Source organism: Taeniopygia guttata, chromosome 4 (genome assembly GCF_048771995.1).
Source record: "Taeniopygia guttata chromosome 4, bTaeGut7.mat, whole genome shotgun sequence".
NCBI lineage: Eukaryota > Metazoa > Chordata > Aves > Passeriformes > Estrildidae > Taeniopygia > Taeniopygia guttata.
Window position 1 is genome coordinate 62319977 of NC_133028.1, and position 13315 is coordinate 62333291.

Consider the following 13315-nt stretch of genomic DNA (forward strand, 5'->3'; position numbering starts at 1 on the left):
CAGTGAGATGAAACCTGGACATAGTCCATCTACATCTTCAGCCACCACTCTTCCTTATCATGTGTGCAAAATCTAAGTTCATGTACCAGAAGGAAGACACAGCTTACTCCAATTAGGTGCCTGATATTGATGAGTGGAGAATCAGGATTTCAAAGATTCTTGCTGAATGCCAGAGCCTATTCATCCCAACTTGGCTGGGAATCAATGCAGTAGTGCATAGAATTGTCTTCTACTATGGGCTTATGCACCTACAGCCAGGGTGTCACTACAAACACAGTGAGATATCAATTTTTATTTTAATACATATAATTTTTAAGAGTACCTCTAGCACACACAACTGTACATTACATATGGAAGTAAAAGACAGGTAGTAATATTCACATGATTGAACCTTTTTTTCCCACCTAACAAGATGTCCAGGAGTTTGGTCATTGCCTTGATGATAAATCCTTTTGACATGAAGAGAATAAATTTGTGCAAGAAAATCTGTTTCCTCAGCAGCTTGTTCCTGGAGGGCTCCAGAAGATGAGAGAGTTGAGAGATTTCATAAAAGGCTGTGGAAATTGTTTAAATAAAGAAACATCACATTGCAGAGCTAATTAGAAGCAGTTTAGAATTACATGACAAGTTCCAGAGATAATTCAGCAAAATATGACCTGATGTTACAGCCCTGTAACAGCCAGGGCACAGACTTAAAAACAGCTACAACAACAACAAACCAACCCTGTCAGTCTGTCAGATATCATATTTCACCAGTAATAGCAGAGTTTCCTTTTTATTGTTTGTGAGATGGGAAAATGAAGAAGGGATGATGTTTCAGTGTCAGATTTATTTACCACATTTTTTCCATGTACCCTCTTGTACAGAGGAAGTTTCCTACACAGTCATTTTGAAACTGGTTGGACTCCTTCAGTTTTGCAGGATAGTGGAAGCCAAAGCAGGTCCATTGCACTGGACTTGAGGAGGATCTTTCGTGTCCTAGGCTAATCTTTAGTATGTGACTGTCAGCATATAGAGCATTTATCTGAGAAGGAAGACTGGTGGCTGTGGCTTGGAATGAAAGTTTTGGGCCACTGAATAAGGGTGTCAATCTTTGAAGAAGTTTGGGAAGATGCTTCCCATGATGGAGTCTGCAACCTTTGTCTGTGGATAGATGTGTCTGATACCTCATGCTGGTGATGCATCTCATTCTGCACAAGGCGCAAGGTGATCTCCTGCAAAGATGAGAGTTTAGTAAGGCCATTAAGGGAGAAGCACTTACTCTTAACATCTCTTCCACAGCATTTACGGTCATTTACTTTCTCAGGAACACATAAGTGGTGCTTTCCATTCGACTGTCCTTCCTATTTAATGAGCATTGCCATCTCCTCAACACCACTGCATCTGACATGCTTAACTCCTTCAAGTCCAGTACTGAATGTTGCAGCATTGCTAATGAGATTATGAGATTTATGACTGTAAATCTCTAAGCCTCAATTTAAACCCTTAAACTGCTGTAATGCCTCTTATCTTTTAGGAAAAATAATTGGTTGTTGATAGCATGCCTTGCATTCAAATGGGAGAATCCTTTGAAAGTATGACTTTAGTCCAAGAAATTCCTGTTCTCTCACAAACTAAATTACTCTATTTACATGGAAGTTATGAACTTATCTATTTACAATAGATAAGAGAAAGCAAATATTAAAGCAAGCAGACCAAAGATGTACATGAATTTTTAATCTTGTCCCTTCCCCTTCAAGAATGTGCAAAAAAGAACTGAGATATTTCATTTATTAAGTAATAATAATGATAAAAAGGGATCACAAGCACTTTCTGAAGCATGACGTAATGGCTCTTGTCTTGCTGTATGTTATCAGTCTATCTTTAATTTACATTAAAGAACCAAATAGCTGACAAGAAATGTTTCCAACTCTTATTTATTCTTTTAAGGGAGACTCTAAGAAAAATGGACCAGAGAAAGAGACATTGTCTAACTACAAGATACTCCTTCACATACAATAATTAAGTTGCTGGAAAGCTCATATATAAATCTCCTGGTAGTCAAGATTGTTTTCACCTCTTTAGCCGAATCTGAAATGGCACTCTGCTTTAAATATTGCATGTGTTTTGTCAGCCTTCCCAATCCAATAAACTTGCTCTCTAAATTTAATCCAGTGATTTTAATTTAATCTGAAGACCAAAGTGGCAATTTACTGGTCATATCTGTGTGGTGATTAGGTCTCAATTTATAAATATACATATACACATACACATACACATAACACATACATATACATATACATATACATATACATATACATATACATATACATATACATATACATAAATATAACTATAAATATAGGTATAAATATATGTATAAACCTCGAACTTCCTTCTTTTTTTGGCCTCATGCTCTCACTCCCTCCAGCTGGAAATCCTTCCTGCTGACAGGCCCCTCTGAACTCTGGCACAGGAGTTTCCCAGCTCAGAAAGTTGAATGTCTTCTGAATCACCAAAGGCCCTAAGTCTGTCTCCTCTCTAGCAACACATGGCTGGAAATGTCGCTGGGGAGAGGAGGTGCAGGGAAGAGTTCAAGTCATTTAGTGGTGGCAAATTGGAACACACTGTATCATGAACTGTTATAAAGAAGACATTGGAGTGGGCATTGCTGCATGAAACCATGTGAGAGAGGCATGGAAAAAATGGGGAGTGCCCACAGCAGGATCACCAGTATGGTTTGGATGCAGAAGCACATGGCATCTGAGGAGGGGTGAAGGGAGCCGAGCAGGAGGAAGGGCTCTGCTTCCAGCTGCAAAAAGGGTGGTCAGAGAGGAGTCAGAATCAGCCTCTTCCTGGAAGTGCACAGGGTAATGATCACAAATTACCAGAAAGGGAAATTCCATTCGTATGTTTAGAGAAGAAAAAAGGCTGAGATTGGTTAAGCACTGGAACAAATTATCCAGAGAGGTTGTGAAATCTCCTTTCTTGGAGATAGTCAAAACTTGACTAACACAGCTCTGACTTTGAAGTTGACCCAGCCTTGAGTGGGGGCGGGAATACATGACCTCCCAAAGACTTTTGCAGCCTGTGAGTCTGTCTCCAGACTGTCTTGTTGCTGGATTGGCACAAGTGAGCAGCCAAGTCCTTGGAGCAGGATACAGGAAGAAGCTCTGTAGCATGGGGTGCTGACCAGTGACTGTGTGAACGGCTGTGCGATGTTCCCAGCCTCTTGCAAGGAGCAGACATGTCCATCTTCAGTGTCTGAGGACAGGGTGTTTTGTGTCATGCTGTTATTTTTAATCCTGGTGGCTGTGACCCTGCCTGCACAGTAACAGTGTTTTGGAAATATGGGAGAACAGTCAGAAACATCACGTGGTAATCACTTTATGGTCCACTGGAGGGAATGATAGAAAGGCAAAGAATGAGCAAATGGTTATGTATGGGCAGGATGTTACTGCAGGACTATAGAGTGCTTTACCTGTAAGAAACTGCAAATTCTTCCACCTCATTTTTATAACGTAGGCAACTGTGTGTTGCAGGAAAAAAGACAGGAGAGATTATTCAGAGTTATTGTTGTTAAAAAATTAACAGGTCACTTTCAAAAGTTGTATCCTGCTGAATATCATGAACTAGCTATGGAACAATGAAAGAATAAAGTTCATCATTCACTGCACTAACTGCCCAGTATTTTTTTTTTTAACAAATGTCATTAAAAAAAGAGAGGGAGGAAGTAGGATAACCAAATAATGGACTTGTTACCTACACTGGTAGGCACTGCTGCAGTGTAGCACACCTACTGTCCCCTTTTTATTAATTATTATGTTTATATTTATACATTATCCTGTTACATGTGTATTTAAAATTATTAAGAAGCCTAGGGAGAAAAAGTTTTGATTTCTGCATGAAGAGATGATCTTTGCTTAAGAGCAAATTCTGTATTGCAGAGGCGGCTTGGAGATGCTGCGAAGAAAGCAATCAGCAAGCTGCAAGTCAGGACGATCAGGAAAGGTGACAAGGTAATTTTTCAAAATGCTTGTTACTAAATTAAAGGCTGTGTTGAGGATTCCTTCAGACCTCTGGGACAATGAGGCAGAACAGAAATGCCATTTGCTTATTTAACTGCTGTGTCCTTCAGGTGGGGGAGAGGGTGATTTAGTTCAAGATGCAGAAAATTCTGGAAGTTAAAACATACTAACTGAATCTGCATGCTTCCCAGTGCAAGTTTCCAGCTGGAAACATGTCAGAAAATCTGACTTGCTGGTTTTGAAATGCATTACTGGATTTATAATCTGCCTCAGTGACTGTTTTACTTTGTCACGTAGGCTCTTGTATGAAGAGATTAGCTAACAAAATAAAAAATGAATATGATGAATATTCTCTTTCCTGTAGGAGACTGAGCCAGACTTTGATAACTGTGCTGTTTGTATCGAAGGCTACAAGCCCAATGATGTTGTCAGGATATTGCCTTGCAGGTAAATTGAATGTGCTTTTAGCTCTAATAATCTCTACTTCAAGACAGTCTCTGCCCTCATTTTCACACTGATGAGATTACCTGAGAAACTGGGGAGGGAAGGGTGAGTTTATTATTTTGGCCTATTCCAAATCTGTTGGTAAAGATATCTGAAATGCCTCTTTATTCAACATGAAATGAAACTAGTGATGGTGGTGAGACCCTGAGGGTTTAGTATGGTAGTCAGAATTTTTTTCCGACCTGAGCCTATAAGAAAGTCTTCAGTAGGATTTTTAAACTAAAATTTTGATTCATCTGTTTTCATCATTGTTTTTTGTTTTTGTTTTTGTTTTTTTTAATTAGAATAAATGCCTTAGGAGAATTTGCCTCTGACTTGAAGGTGAGTCCTGGCCACAGCAGCCAGGGATAGAGCAGGCTCCTGCTCCCCATTGAGCTACTTCTTTTGTTATCCTGGGCCTGAGAAAAAGATGACTTTTGTCAGAAAAAATCCCCAGCCATAGAAAGAGATGTAGCAAGTAAAACACACCTCATGTGAAGATGCCCTATGCAGCACATCAACTCACAGTGATGTGACACAGGAGTGCAGCCTCTAGCCACTCTTAACAGCTGTATCCATCTTTGTGCTATTGTATGGTCATTTGTGAAGTGTTACCTAATGGAGGGTTTCTCTAAGGAAATCAAATTCTTAGGAAATTTCCTAGGATCAGTTGCCCCTAGGAAAGCAACAGCAAGGGTTTCATTTCCATAGAAATACAGATATGAAGTGCTGCACATATAGAGCAGAGATTTTATTTTTTTCACTAGAACTTCTTGCTTCTCCTGAGTCATGTTCACTGGCTTGAGAAACAGAAATACTTTTTTATTTTCCTGCTATGTTTTACCCTAGTAGATATTTGACTATTACAAGCTGTCCATTTCTGTTAGTTCATGTGATTCATTGAATCTGTTTACTGCCATCACTAAATGGCTAACACAAAGCAACAGATTAATCATAAATTTGTCCTACTGTAAATCTCCCACAATGACAAATTCTATGTGAACTCTTTTTTTTTTTTTTTTTTTTCCTATAAGCAGACAGAAACACATCACTTCATGAAGCAGATATATGGAAAAATGAGAAATTACCAGAAAATGTGGACCTTGGTATGGCATCAATCCTGTTTGCACAGAAGCAGAATAAAGCTTGGAAATTTTGCATGATTGAGATAGGCAGTGTTTTATACATTTCAGGTATATCTACAACAGCTTAAATAGATGTCTAAGCTTTAGCTTTCACTTGTGTCCCACCTCATAATTCAATGAGCCTTTGTTACCCACAGCATTGCGTTGAGCAGAGTGAATAGGAAACACAGAGTTAACAGGTGGTGTTTAGTTCTTGGCTGACTTAAAAGGTCACCCAGAAAATGACTCATGCTAAAAGGGTAGCAGTAGCAGAACTGTCTTGTAAAATACCCACAGTTTGAACCTCAGCAGTGTGGAATTATAAAAACTCAAAGATCTTTCTCAAGCAGCTATTTCACCGACCCTGGCTACACAAACTGCAAGGGCAGTGTTTTACATACTTGCACGGGTTTGAACTTCTGAAACATGAAATGGTACTCATGATTCCTTCTGCTGTTTTCAAACTCATCTCCTCATCCAAAACAAAAAGGAAAGTGGATTAATTTCTGTTTCTGTGAAGCAAGTAGGAGTGTGTTATATCTTGATAAAGACGCACAGACTCTGTAGTTTTCCTGCTCCAGCATCCTCAGTTAAGCCGTGTGCATTTTCTAACATGGGAACCTCATTAAGCCTCCAGTATAGCAGTGGATGAGCTCTGAAGTCAAAAAGTCATGCTTACTAGGACTTGGGCTGTTTTCCCAAATGTCCTCTCTTTTCTGCTGGCTCTGGATGCTGTTTTCATGTACCTCACTCTGGAAAGCTCAGAGGAGAATTCCAAGTGCACTTGTGCTTCTTCCTCTCTGTCTTCATCAGGCAGCTCCCACAACTGACTGTAGTAATAAACTTCACTCTACAAAGTGTATTAAATAAATAAGGAATGACACTTGGTAAAAGTAAAAAGTGTTGACTTGCAGCCGGTTTTAAGTTTAACGGTAGCAAACATCTCTGAAGTTGTCTTTAAGGGCACTGACACAAAATCAAATGCAACCAAGTTTATTCTTCCTGCAGTGACATCTCTTGCCACAGCCCTACTTCATTCTGCTTGTCTTCCATCTCCAGTTCCAAAACAACATTGCCTTTTCTGCTCTAGCTTTGGAGAAGGTACTGGTCCTGCTGTTCCCAGTGTGTGCCTTTTACTAAACTTCTAAACTTTACTAAACTTCTACAGAGAGGCAAGACATTTCTTTCAGCCTTATCTCTGCTAAGTGCCTCGTAGGTTCTTTTTTTTTTTTTTTTTTTGCTGTTTCATTTCTTTCACCAATAAACACATTCTCTGACTTCATTCCAGCTTGTTCTTTTCTCCTGAACCTTCACTCCAGTGAAACAGAGAATTTTCACTCCTGCTTTTTCTTTTTATTAGCTTGCTGTGAAAATTATTTTGTCACAGACATTCTTCCCTTTGATTCCTTCCTCTTACCTTCATCTTCTTTTGTCCTCCTCAGAAGTAAATAATACTGCATATGTGCCTCCCAAAATATCAAACCTTCTTGTTGAATACTACAGTGCTACTCAGTCTCTCACAAAAATTCTAAATCCTTTACTTCAGACCTAGGTCTAATCCAGGCAACTGATGCTCTTATTTAGGGTTATTAGGGATGTAGCTCTCTTTCTGCATAGATGAGGCTAGGAGTGAAAGGTGGAAGGAGAATAGTTTCCCTTAATCTGGAAAAAAAGCCTCTCAAAATTATTGGCAAGCTGAACACTTTAGAATAGTTGTACTGAAATCATCACCATCATTATTATTACTATTACTATTATTGTTATTATTATTTTGGGCTGAGTGCAACATGATTTTTTTTTTTCTTGTATTATTAAAATTGCATCTCTAAAAAAAACATAAATACATTTTAAACTAAAGTAATGTAATGTCTGGTTAAAAAGTGTGAAGTGCTCTTTAGATAATAGTAAATTGAATGCTCTGGGACTTTGAGGTTCTTTTCCTTTGTGCTCTGTGAGCTTTGCACAGCAATGTGCAGTCACAGGAGAGTGCAGGAGGGATCCCAGGAGGCCACCACCTCTGGAAAAGCACAGAGGCACTGGCACGCATGTGTCATTCTTGGCAGCTTTTTCCAACACACTCTGCAGTCTCCCGGGATGAAGACTGCAAACCGCTTGATAATTTATTGCAATGCTTTGTTACCCTGACTGTGGCACAGCTTTTCTTATTGTGTAACCTGGATCTCACTTGCTGCAGTTTAAACAACATCATTGTGCTTCTTATCCCTGGGAGAGGTAGAGAACAGTTGTTTCCTTTCCCTTATGAAAATCTTTTTGTATGAGGTTGTGACAACATCTCGCCTTCCTCTCTGTCAACGAATCAATTGCAGTTCTTTTGAGAAACTTTTCAACCTGTCCAAATCAACATCATTTTGCAATGAATGTGGTTGCACACAATAGGGAAAAAAAACCTGTATTTTTTTCTAGCTTTGACTTTGATTGCCAAAGCCATATCCTGAGCCTGAGCTTGAAACATGGTCTTACTGTCTTCCTGTATGGGTCATTACTTCTGAAATCACCCATGATGGCTCTATCCTCTCCTTCGGTTTAAAACTTGCATCAGTCAGAACTGCAAAGGGAGGGATTTTTGTTGCAGTTGATATTTTTACATCTTTGTCTTACCATGTGACAGTGAAATACTGCAGTTGCTCTTGTTTTACTTTATGCTGACCCTTCTTTTGCTTGAATTTGGAACATAAAACAATTGACAGTATGTTGAATGCCATAAGCATGTACATAGTGCTATACCTAATAAACATTCAAATCCAAATCTGCAAAGCTTGCCACCTTGCTTGCACATGTTTACATGTTCAAAACAGATATTATAAAAGCTCTAATTGTATAATGCAGTACAAAAGACAACTCTTTATCTGATTTTCAGTAGCATTCCATTATTCTGTGGATTTCTGTCAAATAATCAAGTTCCCTCTGATTATTAAATTACATATTAAATCTGAAATTAATGGAGTCATAATACACTGTGCTAAATTAGTATTGAGATGTGTAAAGTGACAAGACCTGTCCTGTTTTTAAATTACTTGTCATTGTTAGTATTTATTTTAGAATATTGTTTTTGAAGCCAACTTTAGAAACATTGAATTTCAGATTAAAGTCTTTAAGGCATGAAAGTGTTCCAAGCTTTTGATGATGAGCAAACATGAAATTCTCTGATATGAACCCCAGTTTGACTGAGGCTGTCAAAGCTGGAAAGGCTTTGAAAGAGCTTGAAAACGAAAGGGGATTTTCTGGTCTATGGTAAAACATCTTGGTGCAAACTATGTAATTTTTATTGGAAACAGATTTTGGAAATCTGTTTTGTTTTCTGATAGATTAATAAATATCTCAGGTTTTGTAAATGGGCCTGATTATTTTGGCGCAAATGTGCTTCAGATGTCTGCCAATATGCATATTTATGAATTTGATTATATAATTAATTTCTTAATAAAGAAAACCAATCACTAACAAGAATTTCAGTATTATTTCATGTAGCTGAAAGGTAAGACATCATGACTTAACATTGAATTAACAAACTCAAGAAAATCTTTTGGTTAGACTTCCAAATGTAAAATTACACATGCCTAAGAATGTGTATCTTTATGCTTTCACCTATTCAGAATTCTTGTCTGATGATGTGCTAAACACAACCCTCCTAAGATAGAAGGAAGGAAATGTTAAGCAGGACAGAGACCAAAATCTGGTTCATTTGTTGCTATCCATTAGGTCAGGTTGTGTTTGGAAGTACAGCTGTGAACTTCAGTAAGGTTAGTAAAGTAGTGGCTTAAACTTCAAATATCACAATGCTTCATTTGATTAATCCTGTTGACATACAGGATCAAATGAGATTTGATACCCCAGCTAACTGATATAATTAGACTAGCTCGAACTTCCAAGAATATGTTGGCCCTTTCTCATAGTTGTATAAAGTGATGCAAAGCACAGGAAGGCAATAATTTGCCGTGTAGTGATACAATGCATCTGCTGACCCATTCAGCTCAGTAAGTAGCAGTTAAATATTTAGAGTGACTTTGGTACATTAGGTGACTCTGGCTTTCTCAGAGATTGCATTTCCTTGTAGAGACTGGTATGTGCCGTGCTCCAGGCTGAGCCTTAGGATCTTATGGATATTTAGGTATTTCAAGTCTAACAATAGACCCAGCACTGCCAAGCCCACCACTAAAGGGTGTCCTCAAGTGCCACATCCACACCTCATAAAATACCTCCAGATGCCACTTCTGTGGGCAGCCTGTTTCAATGCCTGACCACCCTTTGGGTGAAGAAATGTTTCCTAATATTCCCAGTAACAGAATATGCTCGAGAGAGAAAATACAGTCTGCCATACACACATTAAAGATCTCTACAGTCATTATCAGTTTGTTAAAGGCAAAGCTAAACAAAAAACGTTCAGTTGCTCCACCTGATTAATGTCTAGGAAAAGCAGTGCCCAGTAGCTACAGGGCTCAGGTAGTTGCTTGGTGGTCACTTCAGACTCAGAACAGGATTAACAACAATTCCTTCAGGGAATTGTGTAGGAGCTCTCTCTGATGGGCAGCTTCTAAAGAGCGGAGAAGTCAGAGAGAATATTTATAAAAGCATTGTACTGTTTTTTCTGTTTAAATGAAAAGTATCTTTTTTTTTAATTCAATTTATTTCTTTATTCCGCTATCCTGAAAAATACTAGACCCTCAATGTCTTCACATTTAAATGACATGTAATCAGGTTTGTCTGTAGAACTATTAAGAAAAACTAACATGATTTTTACCTTTTCCAGCAAGCAGCTTTTGTTTACTGGCAGCCTTTAACATTTAAAGAATATTGGGTTTGCTAATGAATTTTGTATATTTTCTCTAAGTCTCTAAATATCTACGTCTTCTATTCCAAACACATTGAAATGTGCACATGTGCTTGAGTTGCTGCAGGAATCATTTTAGCCTTGTGTGTAGAACCTAGTTCTGCAGTCCTTGAAGAGGTCACAAACTGCACCAGTTGAAATACTCTCACTTAAAATAATTCAGAATCATCTGGCACTAAGTGGCAAATTGTGCTGTGGTGCATTTGAATTAAGATATCCTGGTTTTCATTGCAGGCATCTTTTCCACAAGTCCTGTGTAGACCCCTGGCTGCTAGACCATCGTACCTGCCCGATGTGTAAAATGAATATTCTAAAAGCTCTAGGGATTCCGGTAAGCACTTTGCAGAGCAGCCCATCAGGGCAGAAGGGAAACACCAGCCACCTGAGTATATCCCTAGCCTTTGTCTGTCTGTTCCCATCTTACTCTTTTTGCCATATTATTGAATATTATAATATAATATAATATAATTATAATAAATTTTTATTATAGATTATCATATAATTGATCCTTATAATATATGTAATTATAATGTAATTGTATATAATATATATACAATAGATATATATAATATATATAATTATCATATAATTGATTAGTATTAACCTCTGATAATGAGTATAACCTCAATTAATTATTATCTACCTCTGTCCTGCACCCCACTCGTATTAGCAAGGAAGAGTGTCTGTATGGGCGTTGGTTGGGTGTTGGGATTTGTGTGTCTGTGGCTGCCTGCTTGGTGAAGCAGAAGGTTGTTCACTGGTGTTTTGGTGGATTTATAGAATTTTTCACATAGATTTCAGGACTATCGTGTCCTTGCTTCAAATCTGAAAGCAGGAAGTCTGCAAATAAAATTTTCTTTGCTACACTCACCAAGGACAATAACTCATTCTGGGGAAGCAAGTCCTTTTTCTGTCAGATTTCTCTTAAAGTCTATCTGAAGCAAGGTCTGTATTCCTAATTCCAGCTAAGGGCCATTTCTCCCAGTTATTAAGCTTGTGGTGGAGCACATCGCATACAAAAAATTATTAAGCTTTTTGTTATTTGGAGCATTCAAATGTGGTTAGAAACTGCCAAAGTAATTGATCTTTTTAAGTCGCGTGCTTGCATTCAGCTAATGTATGTCTTGTCTGCCATACACTGTCTGCCAACTGGAGCTATCACAGAGCTTCACTAGGAGGGAGGGAGTCACTCTCCTCCACTGTGCAAGGCTTGTGATGTTCAATACCAAAACACCTCCAGCTGATGCATTGCCAGGTGCTGTAAAGAGCCCCCCATGCACAGTCAGTGATGCACCAGCTCATATTTGAAAGAGCTATATAAAGTAAAATAGCTCACGTGAACATATCGGGGAGCTGATATAGCCATCCTCAGAGAAATCAGTTTCATGGAGACAAGGAAGCAGGTTGCAGGCTGATACGTTAATAAACCTAATATAATCCAAACTGAAAACATGCAAAATGAAGGAGGGCATTGTAGCTAGGGTAATGCATCAAAACACTTTGGCTACTTTTTCTGCTAAACATGTATATTGTCTTTAATATATTTAGAGGTGATGCAACTGTTAAATCAGTGCTTAAGATGACAAGCCCAAATGAAGGCTAGCTCTGCCATTCAGTATCTCTGCACCTAGACTTAAATTCAGAAGTATTTCCCCAGGTTCTATTTGAGCTCACAGGCCTGCCATGAGCAGTTACACAGGGTTCTGACACCTCTTCTCCCTACCCAATGTATTGTTCCATGGCTTCCCTGTGCATCTGACAGCACCACACCATTTCTGCTCTCACACTGGCCCCTTCACATTTTTGTCCAAGCACTTCATTAATGTGTTCTTTGTCCTTCATAATCAGGGGATATAGGCAAACCAGAGCCATGCGTTCTGGAGGCCTGCAGTGAGATGTTAAAGACTCTCCAGAAAGTTTAGTGCTGTTAGAATTTACATCCAGGACATGGCTCTCACTGGCTTCACTGGCTGCTGCTGAAGGCTAAGCATGTCCACAGGCTGTTTGAGTCTGGGTACAGCTAGTGGAACAAAACACATGCCCAGAGGCCATGTGTAAAATTTTTGATTTACATGGCTGGATTTCACTGCCTATGAACAGCTCTGTAGAAATAATTGCCAGGAATAATTGAAACACCATTACATTTCCTCAATGACTGTTTCCCTTCTCATAGCTCCCTTTCCTCTGCTGCACAGTACAGGAGAACAGGGATCTATCCTGCTCTCCTCACTGAGAGCTTTCTGCTTGGAGCTTCTTTGGAAATAATTGTACCAAGCATGTAATTAAAGATGCTGCTGTAACTGGTTCAAACTAAGATTTCCAAATCAGCTTCAGTGTTGGTCTGTCTTAACACTAAAAATAAAGCACTTGAGCACTTGGATTTTAATGTTACACTAGCAAAGTTTTTTTTAAGGGGATTTTATTGTATGAATTTATGTAAAAATTTCCTGTAGGTTGTTCTAAGACAACAAGCTGAAAACAGCTCTCTTCATCTCTTGGATGAAGCATGTTGGGGTACATGGATCATTGGATATGTTCATGAAGGGAGAGTCTTATTCCCCAAAGTGACTTGTAGTAGGAGCTGCTGTCCATGAGAAATTGGAGTAGATGGTAGCCTATGTGTCACGTTTCCTCTGGTTTACAGCAAAGGAAGTGAAGGTATAAGATCATCTGGTAGCTTGAGGGTTAAAAATTCCTATACTGCTATCAGTTGCTGCTCTTCCTCTTTTTTTTCTACCTTCTCTTTCTGAAATACACCTCAGCTCCTGTTCATTCTTTTCCTACCTTGTGCTATCTCCTCCTTCTCCTCTGCATAACCCCTCCTGCCCAGCCTGTGTCCTTTTGAGCTCCTGCTC

At 38.8% G+C, this 13315-nt stretch overlaps 1 protein-coding gene across 1 annotated transcript in view; it reads left to right on the top strand.

The window, feature by feature from the left end:
• RNF150 (ring finger protein 150) overlaps nucleotides 1–13315 on the top strand; it is a 117610-nt gene that overhangs the window by 70566 nt on the left and 33729 nt on the right. The window contains exons 3-5 of the mRNA XM_030271910.4: nucleotides 3927–3998; nucleotides 4372–4454; nucleotides 10695–10791. Of these exons, the coding sequence (XP_030127770.3) occupies nucleotides 3927–3998; nucleotides 4372–4454; nucleotides 10695–10791 (252 nt within the window). The remainder of the gene's footprint in view (nucleotides 1–3926; nucleotides 3999–4371; nucleotides 4455–10694; nucleotides 10792–13315) is intronic.